The sequence below is a fragment of the Lampris incognitus genome, chromosome 3 (assembly GCF_029633865.1).
Source record: "Lampris incognitus isolate fLamInc1 chromosome 3, fLamInc1.hap2, whole genome shotgun sequence".
NCBI classification, from domain to species: domain Eukaryota; kingdom Metazoa; phylum Chordata; class Actinopteri; order Lampriformes; family Lampridae; genus Lampris; species Lampris incognitus.
Window position 1 is genome coordinate 73,879,623 of NC_079213.1, and position 20,347 is coordinate 73,899,969.

Sequence of the window (20,347 nt, forward strand, 5' to 3'; positions counted from 1 at the left end):
ACTGTAATGTGTCTCGGATTTTTTTATGAAACACGGGTTATGTATAAAGCTGCACTTCAGTAAAAAAAAAAAGTTGCTGCAAACAAGTTGTTTTTTCAAATGACAATCGTAAACAGCAAAAAAATACAATCACCATTGCTCTTTCTTTCACCAACAATATTGTTTGCAGAGCAAATACCTTTAGCAATCAAAAAATAGAAACATAACCCCTTTTCTTTTTTTTTCCATACCATACACATTATTCATTGACATCGCAAGTGAGTTTAATCTCTGGCGGTTTAGCAATAAATATTTGCACGAGAAACAAAACAGAAATCAACCTAAAATTCTCGATGGGGGGATTCTTTTGGACAGGTTTCAACAAGAGCCTCGGGGTGCCAAAGTGCAGCGTTTTATCTGACTGAGTTGTGAAGCACATTGTGGTTTTGGAATCACGACGTTGGCAGGCAGCAACTGCTGACCTCCATATCACTGTACGCTGACTTGTTGGTCATCATGCCCCACGTGTTCCTGGCTGCAGCTGAGTAATGGTAAAAGGAGACGCCACCTGCCATGTTGTCACTTGCTCCACGCAAAGTGAGAAGCCCAGTGTGGAATGTCAGCTACTGCGTAGCAAGCCTTATTTAACGCATTATTTTGATTTCACATTTTATCAGTGCTTTATGTGTGAGTATAACCTTGCTAATACCGAGCACATACGTTAATAAGCGGGATAAAACATTGAAACAAAACTATATCTACACAGGTTGGTAGTATATTTCCATGTACATCTGTTGATTATAACAGCATCAACACATACCCCATGATTTATAAAGCACATGCAAGTAAAAACCTCATTTATATATAAAAACATCTTAACACTGTGCTCTTAGGCAGTCGATTAATCAAAATGCTGGTGTGAAAATGTCTCTAATAGAAAGCACATCTATATTCATTCCATGATTGTGCAATACATTCTCAGTAAAGCCTGGTCCGTGACCAAATATTTTTTAACAGTACCGTCAATAAAGGTCTTCCCCTGATTAATGATTAATCATGTCATCGGTGTGTAGAAGAACTTGATCCAGCCAAAGTCTGGGGAGTTGGTTAAAGCAAATGTCCTGGCTATTTGCCTGAAGGTCTTTGCCAACCCCGTCTACCTCACTGTACCCTCTCTCTACATGATATCCTGCAGCACATCTATATGTGCATACACATTTGCCACTCAAATTTCCCATTCTCTGTATATTAGTTACTCTTATATTTATAAAATTGCAACCACAGCCAAGTGTGTGATTGAAGTAAAAAGTGTTCTGGATTCATAGAAGGGCAAAAAAACAGTCTACTAAAATGCAAGGGCTTTCATTAGTGGGCGATAAGACTGAATTATAGTTGTGTTACCTTGTTTGGCAAAAGATATTAACTATTCAAACGAAAATCTTAGATGTCATAATGTCAACTCTGTAGTATGATATTCACTTGCTTTCATTTCAACACTTAACGACTACATTTGTTTTGGGCCGCATTTTGCTTTGGTAGGCAGTGCTTAAAAGACAAGTTAAATGTACTTCCATGCAATATAGTTTAATGTATGTATTTCCAAAAAAAAGGAGAAGGTGATGGGATTGGGGGATTTACTTCTTATAAATATATAGCGAGCTGATGGATATTCTGTCATACATTGTGGGTGGTAGTTTACTTCTTAGGTTAAATTGCGAGGGGGCATCAGAGTACTGTAACTCTACCAGCTGCATACATTTGAGACACACTATTAAGCCAATCTCTGACAGTAAAGCATGCCTCGGTGTTATCACCAACAGTTGAACCAGACACATTTTTTTCTACATAAGTGGCGAATAAAATTGATACAAACATCTTTATCTCCAAACATCTTCTGCATCCAATGCTAATTTCCCACTGTCAGCTCTTGGAAGTCACACCTCAGCTGTTTAGTATCCTCAGTATGAGTTATCACACAGCCCTTTAAAGCATATTCACACTATCAGTACACCCGGTGTATTTTTGTAACCAACATATTGCATGGTGCGCAAGAACTTGGAGGTTCAAAAGGGCATCCAAAAAAAGAAATATGGATGGAGGCTTGATCTTGGGGTGCTGAAAAGTGGCATGTGTTTTCTCTGATCTCCAATCATGCATTTGGATAGCTGGGCGAATATGTCCACATTAAATGGTAGTTTTATCCCAACACTGTGGGGTGATAGTGGTGTCTGTGATCCTGGAAATAAAGAGATTAAAAATAGTTATTGTTTATTTGTTTGGAATCCTCTATATAATTTAGTAATATTAGATTTTTTTTTAAGAAATACATTTACCTGAGCCCACATATGTGTACATGATGACTATCTCAGTTGTTGACCTATGAACAAGACATGTATATTTAGAAGACCATCTCACATTTATATAGCAACATAAAGACAAGTCATTAGTGGGAGTCAGCCCAGATTAATGTAATACATTTCAGCAATGAATGAGGATAATTGGAATTGTTGCCCGGTTGCCATTGGAAACAATACATACACCGATCAGCCAAAACATTAAAATCACCAGCCTAATACTTTGTAGGTCCCCTTTGTGCCACCACAACAGCTCTGACCCATCGAGGCATGGACTCCATAAGACCTGTGAAGGTGTCCTCTGGTATCTGGCACCAAGATATTAGCAGCAGATCCTTTAAGACCTGTAAGTTGTGAGGTGAGGCCTCCATGGATCGGACTTGTTTTTCTAGCACATCCCACAGATGCTCGACTGGATTGAGAGCTGGGGAATTTGGAGGCCAAGGTGACACCTTGAACTCTTTGTAATGTTCCTCAAACCATTCTTGAATAATTTTTTTGCCGTGTGACACAGTGCATTTCCTGATGAAAGAGGCCACTGTCATCAGGGAATACTGTTGCCATGTAGGGGTAAACTTGGTCTGCAACAATGTTTAGGTAGGTGGTATGTGTCAAAGTAACATTAACGTGAATGCCAGGACACAAGTTTCCCAGCAGAACATTGTTCAGAGCATCACACTGCCTCCTCTGGCTTGCCTTCTTCTCATAGTGCATCTTGGTGCCATCTCTTGCCCAGGTAAATGACCCACACAAACCTGGCTGTCCACATGATGTAAAAGAAAACATAATTCATTAGACCAGGCCACCTTCTTTCATTAGTCCATGGTCCAGTTCTGATGCTCACGTGCCCATTGTAGGCCCTTTCGACAGTGGACAGGGGGTCATCATGGGCACTCTGACCAGTCTGTAGCTATGCAGTCCCATAAACAGCAAGCTGTGATGCACTGTGTGTCATGACACCTGTCTATCATAGCCAACATTAACTTTTTCAGCAATTTGAGCTACAGTAGCTCTTCTTTGGGATCGGACCAAACAGGCTAGCCTTTGCTCCCCATGTGCATCAATGAGCCTTGGGCGCCCATTAACTTGTCACGAGTTCACTGGTTGTCCTTACTTGGACCACTTTTGGTAAGTACTGACCACTGCATACCGGGAACAACCCACAAGATCAGCCATTTCAGAGATGCTCTGACCCAATCGTCTAGCTGTCAAAATTTGGCCTTTGTCAAAGTCGCTCAGATTCTCACCCTTGCCCATTTTTTCAGCTTCCAACACATCAACTTCAAGAACTGACTGTTCACTTGCTGCCTAATATATCCCACGCACTGACAAGTGCCATTATAATGAGATAGTCAGTTATTCACTTAACCTATCGGTGGTTTTAATGTTTTGGCTGATCGATGAAAAATACAATACAGTAAAAAAATATATGTATAAGCAAAATGATTATATTAGGACTGTACTTAAGCCAAAATGCATCTCTGCGTATGAATCAGTCAACAAACATCTGAATCATGACGTCACAGAAGGGTCACCCTTCCTTTGTATGGGTTATTCTCATATTACATCACATATCACGTGATGGCAACACATCCGCCATGATGGAGGACAATGGCTCTAATCCATAGGATACTGTGTTGCTCTCACTGCATAATGCTAAATGTTTTCTGAACAGTCAGAGTGGACAGAATTTGTTTCAAGGTTTGATTCATACAGAATAGCTATCTTGGTTGGATATTTTACAATGGTTAATTTCTGTGCTGTTTTTGGTTGTTCCAATCGAACTGACAGAGAGCGGAACAAGTCCTACTTTCACCTTCCAAAGATAATCAGCCATCAAGGAGAAGAAACTCGAAGGTTGTCAGAGGAAAGAAGAAGAAAATGGTTATCGAGGATAAGTCGGGAAGATCTTACAGTTGAAAAATTAGTATTGTGCAGAAATTAAGATACCTGCTTTTACAAAAGGGAGAAAGCAGCTTGGTCCTTTAGAAATTGAGGAAACAAGAAAAATTGCAACTGTCCGCATCCATGTGGAGCGTGCCATTGGCCTAGTACTACGGAGAAAATTTACAATTTTATAAGGAATTTTACCAACAGACAACCTCAGTAATAAGGATGGTGGTGGTATGACAACAGTAGATAAAATTGCCTTAGTTTCTTGTGCATTGACAAATGTGTGTGACTCAGTAGTTCCTTCAGACTAATACAACTTTCAAGTTACATATTATTCATTGTATAAAACTGTTATAATATACTTTTTAAGAAACAAAAGCATTTAAAAATAAAGACATTTCAATTTTATTAGACATTTTTCAATTGTGTCAATCATCAGCAGCAGTTATAAGTGAAGCCTTAAAATTACAGGGTTTGAATATAATTGGTACAAGAGAGAGAGAAACTGCTTTTGTTTTGTAAATTTGTTAACATAACGGTCTAACATATCGATAAGTGTGAGTTTTTCCATATATCTCTCCTTGGTTTTTCCATCTAAAGCTTGTATATAATTCTTGATCGAAGCCATCAAGGAATTGCATGAGATTGGCCTAACTGCCGAAAATCCTCAAACTGAATCTGATCCTTTGCACCGTTAGGCCAGAACTTTGGAAAATTTATTTTGCAAACTGTTTTTTGAAGAGTGGATCACAACTGCGATGTTTTTATTTCCATACGTTTGTCAGATTTTCGCTTAAAATTTCGCTCTTGTAAACACAGATCAATCATGAGAACTTCAGTGTAAACAGTGGTTGCTAAGGTCTAGCTGTCCTCCACATGGCGGAGCTGTTAGTTGTCAATGAAAAAGTCACTCTGAAGGTGGCTTTAATGCTTTGGACCTCAATACTATTGATGATATATTTAAAATCAGCTAGATAAAGCACTGTTTTGCTGATAATGATTCCCTATGGTATTATATCCCCAACCTGATTTTTGAGAAATGTGGTGGATTAAAATTTTTACTTTCCTGTAATTATCCATCCATCCATCATCTGAACTGCTTATCCTGCTCTCAGGGTCGCGGGGATGCTGCAGCCTATTCCAGCAGTCATTGGCTGGCAGGCGGGGAGACACCCTAGAAAGGCTGCCAGGCCATCATAGGGCCGACACACACATACACACACCCATTCACACCTAGGGACAATTTAGTACGGCCAGTTTACCTGACCTACATGTCTTTGGACTGTGGGAGGAAACCGGAGCTCCCAGAGGGAACCCACGCAGACACAGGGAGAACATGCAAACTCCACACAGAGGACGACCTGGGATGACCCACCAAGGTTGAACTACCCCGAGGCTCGAACCCATGACCTTCTTGCTGTGAGGCGACTGCGCTAACCACTGTGGAAATGTAGTAAATTGCCCCTTAAACTAGCAAACTTCCACAAACAAGCTCTTGAAGCCTGGAAATTAGCATTCAAACATAATTTTTCCCCCCATACCTGTACTATTTGGAACAACCAGTATGTGCTATTTAGAAACAAGACTATATTTTTTAAGAACAGGACGGACAATGATATAATACTTGCATTGGACTTGATAAATTCCCAGGGTGGACTTTACAGTTATGAGAATGTTATCCAAAAAAACTGGTGCAGACCTTTCCAAGAAGGAATATGAAAAAACTGTCTGGACTGATTCATCTTGTAAATGCTCCTTTACTTTATGGCCCTTTTATGGAGAACTCCCCAAAATTAAAATAGGGGACATAAATCTGCTTGATCGCAAATGTAATAGTATGCACATCAGGAGAACACTTACCTCAGATGAAAGCTGTGTTCCTAAAGCATTATATATTTGAAAGCTATCTTTCCCAATGTCTGTCAATGAAAATATATGGTCTGAGTCTAACAAGTTCTTCACACCCAATAAAGTCAAAGAAATTCACTTGAAGATACTACATAAATATTACCCACGTAACACATTTTATGCAAATTTAAAGCAGAAACCTCAGCGAAATGTTCATTCTGTAACACATAAGAAGAAACTATTTTACATTTATTCTTTAATTGTCCTTATTCCTCTATGCTATGGACAGATATTGCGTTACTAATTTTTGATACATTTAACAAACTATTTAGTATAAAAGAAGGTGTGGTGCTGTTCACTGATTGCAATACTGGCTCATCTCCTGCAGATAATGCTGTCAAAATTCTGTTTGATTGGAAAATTTCACATTCACAAATCCAAGGTGATGGGCTCCAAGCCCAATATTCGGTTATTTACATTGATCTGATATTCTTTCTCACGTCCCTTACCAAAATAACTTCTAGCAAAAAGGCAATGAAAACATCTCTCATCTTGGAAAAAATATTAAACACATTAGATAAATGAACAGCTTAGTTTTACATTGGGGTTTTTTTCCCGTAAGACTCCTAACATAGCGGCTCTCATTATCATCATCTGATCATCAACCTCATAAGTTTATTTTTGTGTCAACCTTTCCTTGTTTATTTATTTATTCCTTTTATTTTCTCTTTTTTGCATTGTATTATATTTAGACTATAATTATTACTTTTTATGTTTTGACTCTCCCCTGTACCGCAACTCTGACATTGCCTTGTTGCAGTGTATAAAACAATTGTTCGTGATAAAAAATGAATAAGTAAAATATGTTAAAAAAAGAAAAAGTCATGTGACTACTACTTCCACAAATATACCACAAACCTTTTATGAATTTGTAAAACATTATAACTAATCTAAATGAATTTTCTGAACAAAGCTGATGAATTATAATGACATTCTTTGAGTGACCCTCCCATTAGCTTACCTGCTTTCCTTGAAAAGGGATTGATCTTAGATGTGTGTTGGGATGGAAACACAGGAGGAGAACCCACAGCAGGCGGTGGAGGGGGAGAGAAACCAGATGTAGGTGGCAGTTCCTGTGGGGAAAAAAAAGAGAACAAACCTCTAATATCTTTTATCAACAAAAACGGAAACTGTCAATAAAATTGAACAAAACATATACTGTACTTCATTCTTACAATTTGTGCAGACTCTGAATTCTCCATTTGTGCATCTTTGGGGTTGGATTTGAACCATCCACTGAACCACCCTGCCTTAGTGCTCTTCATGAACAACACAAACACATAGAAAAACTTGTTCAACATGAAAAAAAAAATATTCCAGTGTTCTTTAACAAGCGTGTGACACAATCTCCACTAACCTGTTTTGGGGGTATTTTGGCTGAATCTGTGTCTTTGCCCTCAGTAGCCATACTTTGTGGGATGTTCTGCTGTCTCTCTCCCCCTTGACTGTAATCAAACTCCAAAGCATTCACCTGCAACCCCATCTGCAATAGCATAAATAAGCATAGACAACCACACATCAGGTTAGAAGCAATGATACTCACCTCTTACAGCAATGTCCTATTTAATCTTCAGAATATATCCAGAGATCATACTACTAACAATGGCAGAAAGAGGCAAATACATGTAGCATTTGCTTATAACACTGCAAAATCACATCTAAATTAGTCACAGACTGTATAAGGGCACCAAACATTTGTTTATGCATGCTAGTGACAATAGATGAAATGGTGGACCTCAGCTTGTATTTGTAAGATTGAAATACAGGGCCAAGACCCAGGAACTGTAAATAAATATGGCACCCACTTGGACTGATGTTGCTCAGTCCTACCAATATAAACAGCAGCATAACCATAACCACCGTTTCAGCATTGTTGAGGGGCATCCCTGCCAACTGGATGCCTTTCATCTACTGTGGTTCCATAAAAATGTAATGCCATCAAATTGTAAATCACCATGACTGTGAGCCTGGTTTGGTCATCAGCATATAATATTCAAAACATGTCTCACCATGCCCACTCCAGAAGAAGCCTCACTCCCTATGTGAACAAAGAAACCAAAGCATCATTGTACAACCCGACTCCTCACAGTTAAAAGTAAATGAGTTAAAGAACATCCAACCTCTTACCCTCTGCTGCTGAAGGGAAATGATCCAAAGGAGAATAGAGGGGGGCAGTTTTAACTTCTGTGCTATCTGTGTTATGATAACTGAAGTCTTGGCTCCCAGTCACTCGAGGAGCATAAGGCACTGTTGGTGGGGGAGAATTGGCCTGTGGCCTTGAGGAAGCAACAACGAGAGCCGCAGATATGTGACATTTGCATGAAGAATTTTAATCTGGACGGATCAAGTTTTTTTTATTAGAGATCAAGGCATGCTGCCCCTCTGACGTACCATGACAATGTTGTCGGGTCCTCTTTTTGTTCTCCAGCCTGTTGTATGGAGGTTTCTTCTTTTCCAAGACCTCTATGGCAAGTCTGGAGATCCCCTCTTAGGTTGTCCAAGTCTGATTCTACAAAATGAGAAATGAAATTGTAAAGAAAACGCCTCAGTAGAGTAGTGAGTAGTAGTACATTTTATTTTCATTTCTATTTTTTTAATTTTATTTCTCTAGCAGATGTGCGAGGAGCATCATACTGCCCTCTGGTGGGAAGTGAGCCGCCACACACGTTACTGCACGTTATCGTTGATTCACCTGAACACGCTTGGGTATCGTCATGGTCCAAAGCCCTTCCCTCAGCATTTGGCTTGTAAGTTTCAATAAAACCATAACCCTCCTGAGAAAACAGTGATGTTTAGATAAAACATGGTCAGTTTTAGAATTAAAAAAAAATTCCCAGAAAAAAAGAACAAAACAGTCTGAAAGTAAGATTGTCTCAGACATGAAAATGGATAATTAAGGTTACTGCCATTTGGAAAAAAAAATCTTGCCACTCTAATTAAAATCACTTTTAACCCACTTCACGGACTACAATGAAAATATTGACAATTGTAAAAAAAAAAAGAATAACGACCTAGTGAAGCTCTTAGTTCCTTAAAAAACAAGTTAGCATTATTAGGGTTGTGACGGTATGACATTTTCATGGTACGATAGTCACACTAGTCAACATCAAGATTTCGGTATATAGCGGTGTCTGTTTTTAAGTTTAAAAAAAGTTTTCCCACAATTTACAACTTGAGCACTTTCTTTATTGTATGGCTTTTCCCTGGTTTTTATATGATTTCAACAATACAAAAATGCAACTTAAGATAGTTTACTTCTTTGAATTGTATGTTTAAGGCTGCTGTAGGTAAGATGAGCAATTTCAACCCCCCCCCAAAAAACACACACACACACACACACACACACACACACACACACACACACACACACACACACACACACACTGCTTCCTCCCTCCTTCCCATAACCCCTCCCTTTAAACCAGGTTCATGGGTGTGCATGAGTTTGCCCGTCATAACTGGCAAAAACTGGCCAGCAGCGTGAAGGCAGCTGATGCCAACAGACTTAACAAGCTCATTAAGAAGGCTGGTTCTGTTCTGGCAGTCGAACTAGAGACCCTGTTGGATGTGTCTGAGAGGAGGATGCTGCAGAAACTTCTCAGCATCATGAACAATCCCTCTCACCCCCTGCATGTCTCCCTAGAAGAATATCAGAACACATGCAGCAGGAGACTTATTGCCCCCCAGTGTACTACTGAACGGTACAGAAGTTCCTTTCTGCCGAAGGCCATCAGACTCTATAACTCCTCCTTTGCAGGGAGATCACCGAAAAACATTTCAGTAAGGACAATAACATGTAACATATTACTGGCTTAAACCGAATATGTGCATTAAGTAATTTACTATCTACATTGAGTGCAATATCTGTAGAGGGTGCAGTATCTTCGCCCCATCTGTTTTGCTACTTGCTATCAGTACTGTGGCCATCATTCTATCATTTTATCATTTCAATATTCATATAAATTGCCATTTTCAACCCATCACTGACAACTGCGTTGTTCTATTTTGTACTGCCACATCATTGTGTAAATATTTTATTCTATTTTATCCTTCTCTTTAATTTATTTTTATCTATTGTGCACAGTATTTAGATTTTACTATGAAATTTCTTTCTCTACCCTGTGTTTTTGTTGCATTGACCATGTTGATGGCACAAGAATTTCCTTTGGGATTAATAAAGTTATTTCTTATCTTAAAATCTGTAATGTTGTTAATAATCTATGCATACAATTTTTTTTCAGCAAATCTCTTAGTTACTCCAACATTGATGTTGTAAAGCCCTGTTATTTCTATAGATCACTATTTCCAAAAGCACCGGGCTGCCCTGTGTGCACACGACTTGACTGGCATTGCGTTAGATACATGCCTTAGCGGCGGTGGGTCTTTTCATTAGGACCAAATGGATTTTTGCAAATCAGAATGTAGCCCGCGCAGTAGCAAGAGAGACCGGCTTTACTTGATGAATTCCTGTCGATATATAATGGGAATTTCACCAAATATGGCAAAATTGTGGTAAAAGAAAGTAGCCTATGGCAGCTTTTAATCAGCAACCATGTATGCAGACAACACAATGTGCAGGCCTACTCTCAGTAATTGAAAACAATAAAAATCAGAAATTTGACATTTTTGTCAAATGAAAAGTACTAACTTGCATAAAAGCAAGGGAAATTACTGCATGTGTGCAGTCCCATTGTTAACAACACAACATTTAAGAATAGCCTTCTTGCATTAACTGACATTAGCAGATGCTAGGCTAATTCAATATTACCATTTATCGCCTCTATTGTATTGGGGGGAAATTTGGATATTGTCATATCGGCATATTTTTGTTGTCAAAATTAATGATAATGAGAATCAATTACCTAAAACGTCTCACAAAATGAGGTCTGAAATATTTAAAGGTGTATCATTTGAAGACAAGTTTCTGTTTTATGTTATGCTTTACATTACCAAACTGTTCAATGAGATTAACTTCAATTGTATTTTGGATATAATATTTTTGCATATGTAAGGAGATACTGCAATATATATTGAAAAATCCCAATGATTATTGTGATAATAATATTTCCCATATCACGCAATATTAGCAAAGAACCCAGGTCAATCATCATGTTATTTAACAAGGGTTACTTAGACGTTTTACAAGGGTATTCAATTATTCATTCATTCATTCATTATCCAAGCCACTTATCCCAACCGGGGTCATGGGATGCTGGAGCCTATCCCAGCAGTCATTGTGCAGCAGGCGGGGAGACACCCTGTTACAGCCCACCAGTCCTTCACAGGGCCGACACACACACACATTCACACCTAGGGACAACTTAGTATGGCCGATCCACCTGACCTACATGTCTTTGGACTGTGGGAGGAAACTGGAGCACCCAGAGAAAAACCAAGTAGACATGGGGAGAACACGCAAACTCCACACAGAGGACGACCCAGGACGACCCCCAAGGTTGGACTACCCTGGGGCTCGAACCCAGGACCTTCTTGCTGTGAGCTGACCGCACCAACCACTTTGCCACCACGCCGCTCATTTTACAAGGGCAATGGTTGAAGTACTTTTTTTTCCCCCTTGCATGAAAAAGTTTTTGCCATGTGATTTACTTTGGTCTATCATTAAAGTTAAGGACAGTACCACTATTTTATATTTTAATATCATGGTATACCATAATACCAGCATACCCAGCATACCGTCACACCCCTAATTAGCTTTCATCGTCAATTCTTCCAAAATTAGACTTACACCACGCTGTGGGCTAGGCACCTTCACATTTAACTCACATAGAGGAGACTATACTGAAAGGCATGGGAAGGCTATTCTGGATATGTCACCTGCAAGTTGCGATGCCTTAAGCGCAGCTGTTGCAGCCAGTCAGGTTCCTGATCAGGTCCACAAGCCGCTGCTCCACTGACATGGCCCTCGGAGTGTCTCAGTCTCTCTGCCACCTGATGGGATACAAATGGTGAGCAAACATTCATACGTGTAGTGCACAGGCGACCGTGAGAAAGGCGCAACATTTAGATTAGGTGTGTGTGTGTGTGTTAATGTGACAAAAGTCAGTACCTTTATCACCTCTCCTGTCAGCAGGGGGAAAGGCTCATTCTGTCTGAGCAATGCCTGCCCAATCACCTCGCAGTAATGGAAGGCCTGAGACACAAGCCCGCAGTCCAGCAGTCGACAAGCATACAGGAACTTATACACCTGAACACAGCATATCAGTGTTTAGCAGCATTAAACAAAATGACTGATACGCAATATAGCAATGCAATCACATATTTTTACAGCAAATAATATTATCCATTCCATTTCACCTACTGCAGCAGACAAGATTTCTATATCCTTGATTTAGCAACATGGCATCAAACAAGGACATTTCTTAAGTCTACCTAGGCCACCATGACAAGCAGATGTAAAAAAAAAATCCTTCAAAGAGGGATAGGAAGGCCAGTGAGAATAATAACAACTCTCATGGTATAAGGTGGAGGGGTGTAAAATAAACACGACATACCTGAAAAGATGGAATTGAGAAGAATTTGCCCCCAAGTGTCTGGCAGTACTCGAACAGCTCAGTACACTGAATGGCAGAGTCCGTGGCAAAGTCTAAGAAAGGAAGCCTAAAGAAGAAATACGTGTCAACTACTAAGCATTTATTTATTGTTTTTCCACTTCACTAAGTAACTCGAAACATTTTCTTTTCATAAACTGTGGGCAGTTTAAGACTTCCCATCTAACTTGTTGTGTCTACCTGAAAAAAAGAAAAATGGCTGCTTTCACCAGCAAGTTCAACTGCTGTTCTCAGTCCTCAGACCCAAATACCAGTTATCTAAAGGACTGGCATCTGCCTGCTAACACAGCTTACCGGTGGCTGCTGCCCAGAAGTACCAGTCGTTCTGCCTTTTGTGTAAAAAACCCAAAGGGCGCATAGGCTGTTAGGTAGCAGACATGGGCAGCATGTATAAGATGTTTTGAGGCTGGAAAAGAGCAGTGAAACAATATTCTATTCAGTGCCAATTCATAGGTTTGTGCACAAAAAATATGAAATTTGCTGGTCAGTCAGTCCATACCCAGTGTGTCACCCATGCTGATGATAGCTTTTTGCTGTGCGGCAGCATCTCCCGTCTCATTGGAAAGCATTACGGCCAGATGGGGCTTCCAGTCCCCCCAGGTTTCATTTCCACAGCACTGAGCATAGAACATCCCATTCAATCCCATCAGTCCAATTGTCAAAACACAGACAAAAAGATGTTTTACATTGCACTACCTAAAGCAATTGTGACTGAGAATATACTAATTAAAAGAGTTGATTGAGATTGCACATAGTAAAGCAGAGGCTAGTGTGAGAGTAATTATGTTATGAAGTTTTATTTTCACCGTGGCTACGGCAGGAACTTTCCCAGATAGCAGCTGAAAGAAAGTCTGGAGGGGATCATTGGCTGTTAGCTGGCCTGTAAATCTGCAAATAGAAACACTGTGTGATGGAACAGTTTATAAAACATAGTGCTAAGCATAACAAAAACCATCTTCACAGCTTGAATGCATTTCTCCCCCTGACAAGTACAGTTGATATGTCAGAATAGTTGCCCAAGAGCTTTCCCTGTTGTCAGTAGTAGTAGTAGTACATAAGTTTCATTAGCCATGCTTCCTCTCAGCCATCCCTACCAGGCATTCGTCTAGTCTGCCTCTCATGTGGCTCTGACGCATGCTGTGGGACATACTGCTGAGGATGCCAAAATAGGCAGGAAATGGATTGGGTTACTTAATAAATAGCTCCAAAAGATTTGTGGTATAGTGGTGTAGTCTAAACAGCTCTCTTTTTCAGTGTCGTTTCCTTCCATGGACTGTGTCAGTGAGTTATGCACAGAAATTACAATGAATCAGATTTAACCTATACAGTTCAACAGGCAAGATGAGTTACACTCTCCAAGTGTTAATAGTTTCTCTACACAACATTTAACTTTGTGTCCAGATGAACTGATTCAACTTCCTGGGGTACCGCTACCATTGCTTTGTTAACAGTGAATGAAAATACTTGAGAACTGGGAGCCGATGTGTCATTAACATTGTGCTCCTTGCTCAGATGTGTTTAAATTTCTATAGAATGCAAACATACTGCCACACAACACATGGTGTCACTAATGATATGATTTTCTCAGTCCTGCTAACTTTAACTTAAAAATGCAATTTCAATAATACATACATATAGTGGAAATACTGCCCTAATTTGATTGCTACTCTAAGACAAGTTTCAACAGATCAATAGTGTCCTACTTTAAGAGGCAAAATTTCCTCACAAATTAATGTGTTCGTATAACCTAGTAAAGAATAACATTGACATTTCTCACAGCTGTCGTGTTCAGGTGACCTGCTTGTCTCACCTGTTCAACACGGTGGTATATGACCTGTTGTCCATTTTGCTGGCCAGGAAAAGTGCATGACCCCACAGGTCACTGCTCATGGCTGACTCTAAGGCCTCCTTGGAAACCACGGGGGAAAATGAGAAAGGAAAATATCCAGTCAGAGCAAGACAAAATCCATGTCAACTCTTAACCACGAGACTGAAAGACACATCTGGTTTAGCCCAATATGGGCTAAAGGCATCTACTGCTGTGGGGTTGGATAGTCTATGTTATGGTGTTCAGAGCAACAGGGAAATCATCAGAGGAAAAATGATTAGAAAACAAGATAATCTAAGAGGTAGAAACCTTCTTCCTTCCAGCCAGGAGCAGTTTAGTGTAGCTCTGCAGGGCTTGTTCTGAGGTCTCAGAGCTGGAGCTGTTCAGATGTCCTGTTAGCAGGTCATCTCCTTTGCAAGGCTCGGCTTCAGGGCTTGGGCCTTCACTGAAGTCAATCAGCGTTGGAGCATCTGAGTCCCATGTCCCATCTGAATGCGAGTTCTGCACCAGCAGCTCTGCGATATCCGATCCAACTATTTGCTTAATCAACAGAAAGGAGGTAATACTACTTTCAGAAAGAATAAATTGGACTGTTGTTTTGTGGCAAACTAGAAGTATGGTGTTTCTAAACGCTTCATCATGTCGTTATCCACTTACTCCATTCTGTCTGCACAGCAGTATCAGTAGATTCCACATGAGAAAAGCAGAGCTCCTATCTTGCAGTTTGTCGTCTTTCATGCAGGCTTCTGCCCTCTGGTGGGCAAATTCAATTGCATCGACTTTGTGCAAATCTTCCCTTCAGAGAGAAAGTGATAACACCAGGTGTTTTATAATGCCTAATTTGGGGAATTTGCAAACAAGGCTAAAAACGAAATACTGTAGGGCTTGGAGTTAAGTGGTGGAAATATTGACAATGGAGAATGTGGCAAAAGTCTTTTCTGAAAAGGCAATTTATTCATTAGTTTTGGTTTTTTGGTTTTTTTGGGGACATCACAAGCCAGAACAAATCTTGATATTTTTTTTTAAATGACAATGTAGAAAATTCCCAGCACAGTGGAAAGTGGTATCTTAACAATGTTTAATAATCTAAACACAGGGTAGCCACACCTAAAGGTAATACAGAGTTAACTTTAATTAAGTGTTAAGAGTTCATTGGAATCTCCAAACATGTTTGTGTTGAGTCTTCGTGGATTCAGAGTTCCATGGGAAAACATGACGACACAATACCTTGTTAAAGGGCCAGGGAATTTCCTCAACTCCACCTGTTCCTGTGTCTCCCCAAGAATGACCTGCGAAGAAATGAACAATAAAAACCCTTTTAAAAGTTCAGCACTGGTCCCCCCAATAATTATCTCTCATTTATGAAATCAGCCAAGGTTTATTATTTTAAGCTTACTTCCAGACTATGGATCTCAAGCTGACCAGGGTTCTCCTGTGTGGAAAAACCCGGAGTGACCCGTACCAGTTGGCCAGCAGGCCCAAAACTGACAATTGCATGAGGGATGTTGTATTTCAAAGGGGCTGCCATCTGATGCATTGCCACTGTTGCAGGCTCTGAGAGGATACATAGTATAATATTGCAAGTATCATCACAGCAGACACATTTGAGCCAAATGGGTTTTTAGTCTCATTGTGTAAAGCAACACCAAATATGCTTGAATAACGTACAGCTGAGAGAGAAATGGCTTTAAGTCTATGCTTACCTGCATCAGCAATAGGGTAAACAGACTGAGTGTCACTATAATCCGTTCCATTAATGTACTGACTCAGCTCAAAGCTACTGGAAGACATTCCTGAATTTTTGGAGCTTGCTAGAGTCCCATGATAATAAGATGAAACCTCTCCATTCCCTCTGCTATAAATATTGTCACTTTCACTGAGGAAATTCTGAGAGCTGTCCGTCTGGTTATCACCCCTGAAAAGAAAATACGAGACAAATTTTATGAAAAGTAATATTAATACTTGAAGAGTAATCTACTACTAAAAAGAACATTTATTCTGATTGACCTGTACTGCTCTGTGTAGCAACTCCCACTATGTCCTTTCTCATACAATCTGTCCTGATAAGGATCCATCCTCCACGAGTCTCGGGGACCCCACTGACCACCATCTAAATGATTGTAGGGACATACGGTCTGATCATTTTTCCCCCCTTACAAGACATTGTAGAACACTAGTAATAAAAATGATGCTGTAAATAAGTCGTGTAGAATACAGTACCTGGGTGCCCACGCTGTCCTCTGTAATAGTCATGGTCATAGTAATTATAATTCTCCCTGTAGTCCCACTGGCTGTCAGTTGGATAATTATATCCATGCCTGTGAACAAAAATGTAGCCTAATGGATTGAATCAGTCATCTGAATACTGAACAATGTATCTCTGTGTATTTGAAATAGAAAGCCAGAAGAAAGCCACTTTATTTTGTCATTGTACAGTATAATGATATTTGTTCTCTGCATTTAACCCATCCTATTGTGTAGGAGCAGTGGGCAGCTGCAGAACCCAGGGACCAACTCCAGTTCTTCTTTCCATTGCCTTGGTCAGGGGCACAGGCAGGAGTATCAACCCTAACATGCATGTCTTTTTGATGGTGGGAGGAAACCGGAGCACTCGGAGGAAACCCACGCAGACATGGGGAGAACATGCAAACTCCACACTGAAAGGACCGGGGACAGCCTGGGGCTCGAACCCAGGACCTTCTAGCTGTGAAGCAACAGTGCTAACCACTGGGCCACCGTGCCAATATTATTATATTATACAAAAAATACCTATAGATATAAACATAGATAAAGGTATAGGTAGTCCATAAAATATATCACATATTATTAAAGATAACACATGGTAAGTTTATGTGTGTGATTGTGAGTATGAGTGTGTGCGTATGCATACACACAAGGAGAAGGAAGGAGAGCTTAGCGTAATGTCGTATCTTGTACTACATGTACCCTATATCACTCAATCATGTTAGAAAATAAGCTACTTAACCCCTATTTATACAAAATTCTAAGCCACATTGGTTTTGGGAAGGTAGTTAGTTGCACAGGGCTGTACAAGTACAAATACACACCTGGACTGGGACCTTGAGTGCTCAGGTCGGTCATAGCCGTAACCATAAGGCGGGGTGTTGTAGGAGCTGGGTGTGTGCTCCAGTCTTGGTGCAGGGCTGTTGAAATAGGCCCTGTAGTTTGCATCTTGAAGAGCCCATTGCCTCTCCGTGTCTCTGGGGTCAGGTGGTGGGTACTTTTGGTCCCAGTCCTGATGGGCAGATCTGGCGTAGTCCCCCCTGTCTCTCACTCTGTGAGAGTGATGGCCAGCCTCCGGCCTGCGATGACCCCTGGAATCCATTAGGTCCAAACTCCCTCAGCACACACTTCGAATATAACACCTGAGGAAACACACTGTGAAACAGGGGTTTCTCTGTCCTATTTTCAGGCACTAAAGCCTGTGTTTTAATGATTCAGACAGGCATATAAGCCGTAACTGGACTTTTTTGGCTTTTTTTCAGAGATATAAAAAGACATTAATTAACATTAATATCTACACCAATTGTATACATAATTTCTTATGGACTTATACTCACAGCTTATTGACAGCATGCGGTCCCAGACAACGACAAAGTGCAGCAGGAACTGCCACATCATTCACATGAAAACACATGAAGTATTGATAAGAAGGGGTTAAAGTTCAAAAACCATTAAACTGCTGGGTGACCTAGATAAACGAGTTTTTTTCTAGTGACACATAAAAAAATATAAGCAAGTAAGAAATGGTAAATTATATTCATAGCTGGAAAAATCACATTTTATCATTAGATAGACAATAAATTCTGACTTTTATCTTTGCATGACATGTCAAGTGACAACAGAATAATAGATGGGAAAACACACCCGGAGAAGTTTGACAGCTGCGGCCGCGGACGAGATCAACATTAGTTTTTCATTTTTTACGAATAAATTCAAATACCAGTTATCCCATTTTGACATAATTAAGGGTTCGTGTTTGTGTTCTCGAAAATGTTGGTTAAAAAAAATACTTGTCAAGCCGTGCCACGTTGTCTGGAAAGAAGATGCGGGGAGAGTACGACATCGTCTTTGCTAATTTTGATCCGGCGCTGGTACTGATCTGCGGTCGGTTTTGGATATTCCCTCCGCGGTGCTCGAGTTCAGAAAATTGTGCGAGAAAACTGAACTCGTGTCAGAGCTCGACCGGCGACTACCCGCCCCTCAAAGTCTCGTTTTTTTGGGGTTTTTTTTTAATCGTGACAAAACATTAACCCCTAGTAGCCCGCCGACTTTACACTGCTTATAACTGTTTTTGCTTCGTTTGTTTGTGTTTTAACCGTTTAACATTATGATTTCCATCGTCTTTCGTGACTCTGTTTTAAAACGACAACGACGATGACGATGTGGTAATGATGATGATGATGGTGGTGATTGTGGTGATGATGATGATGACGATGATGATGGTCATGGAGCTTTCGCACACTGAGAAGATAGAGACATTAAACGACCGTGGCAACACCCTCCACTTTTAGGCCCCGTTTAGACTGCAGGCAAATCCGATTTGTTTCTCAAATCTGATCTTTAAGGACTGACTGTCCAGACTGTTATTTGCAAGTGATCAGATCGGATTTGGCTTTGTTCAGACTGCAGCCAAATCTCCGACCAATCTGCATTGGTTGCTGTGGTAACGACGTAGGCGTGGGTACGTTGCACGTGTGTTGTGTGACGTAATATGGTGGCGACTTCTGTGCAGACAGACAAAAACAAAACCCAAAACAAAACAAAAACAAAACAACAAAAAACACCATGGAGATATGTCATCTCACCCTTCAGGCACTGTAAAGTCGCGGTGCAGAACTCCTCCGTCGCACCAGACAATATCAGCGGCGGAGGAGGCTGGGATATGCCACAATATTCCGTGCTGCAGTCACGGCAGGCGTCGCTAGGCAGCTCGAGGTGTGGTGCAACCCGAAAAGTGTTGAGGTCGTCTTCCTTCTCGTTGTGTGTGAGTTTGAACTTCCGCGCTCAGAATCTGCCGTTAACATGTGTTGTGTTGTGTTGTGTTGTGTTGTTGTGATGTCTTGAGTTGATGCAGTTGGAGGACAGCAGGAGGAGCTAGAGGACAACATAGGCTGTAAGTGACTGTAAGAGGGGAGGAGTGTGACGTGGGTTGTTGAAGTAAAGAAGCATATACTAACAGACGTGTGTCTTCGAGTGGTCCCTTAGCAACGCAACAGTTGTGTCGCGTGCGAGTGACGTAATGGACAGTTTGAAATCCGATTTGAGTGGCTAGAGCGTCCAGACTGAGAAACATCTTTAGAAATCCAATTTGAATAAAATATGAAACCACCCCCGGATGTGGCTCAAATCCGATTTGCAAAGATCAGATTCCAATGTGTTTTTGCTGTTCAGACTACATAAAAGAAATCAGATTCCATTCTGGATTTGCCAAAAATCCGATTTTGGCTGCCAGTCTAAACCGGGTATATGAACGGTAAGATTTTCCTCCTCCACGTGGCTGCAAATAGATGGCGAATGGCCAATGTATAGACAGAAACAGATTTAGAAGTAAAACACTTAATCAACGACAGTACTTTAATAACAACGAAATAAACATGATATTGTGGTGACCCACATCTATATATCGAGAGACATTCACCTAAGAGGACGGTGTACCTTTAAAGGAAGAGGCGAGGGGTCAGATAATGACTTCCGCTTCCGGTTCACAGTCAGTTCAGTGTCGTTGTCGAACGTATGACATGCAAAGTTGGAGCTAGTAAACTACCTCGACTACGTCTACTCTCACGTCTCCT

At 40.5% G+C, this 20,347-nt stretch overlaps 1 protein-coding gene across 4 annotated transcripts; it reads right to left on the bottom strand.

Moving 5' to 3' along the window:
* sec16b (SEC16 homolog B, endoplasmic reticulum export factor) lies at positions 1–20,347 on the bottom strand. 4 transcript variants are annotated; one of them, XR_008810037.1, is made up of 27 exons: positions 20,211–20,347; positions 18,113–18,161; positions 17,600–17,917; positions 16,752–16,849; positions 16,539–16,641; positions 16,235–16,446; positions 15,928–16,085; positions 15,759–15,820; positions 15,189–15,327; positions 14,841–15,071; positions 14,514–14,611; positions 13,510–13,591; positions 13,203–13,320; positions 12,998–13,109; positions 12,647–12,752; positions 12,202–12,339; positions 11,970–12,083; positions 8,827–8,908; positions 8,526–8,643; positions 8,262–8,410; positions 8,144–8,172; positions 7,492–7,617; positions 7,310–7,393; positions 7,096–7,207; positions 4,284–4,387; positions 2,313–2,356; positions 1–2,215 (listed from the first exon to the last, which is right to left on the bottom strand). XR_008810037.1 is itself a non-coding variant. In XM_056277403.1 (26 exons), exons 3-25 carry the CDS (start codon positions 17,875–17,877, stop codon positions 2,340–2,342), a joined length of 2,766 nt encoding a protein of 921 aa, XP_056133378.1. In that variant the 5' UTR covers positions 17,878–17,917; positions 18,113–18,161; positions 20,211–20,347; the 3' UTR covers positions 1–2,215; positions 2,313–2,339. The 4 variants fall into 4 exon arrangements, 1 of the variants encoding a protein (XP_056133378.1); XR_008810038.1 differs by lacking the exon at positions 20,211–20,347 and adding an exon at positions 18,420–18,587; XM_056277403.1 differs by lacking the exon at positions 4,284–4,387.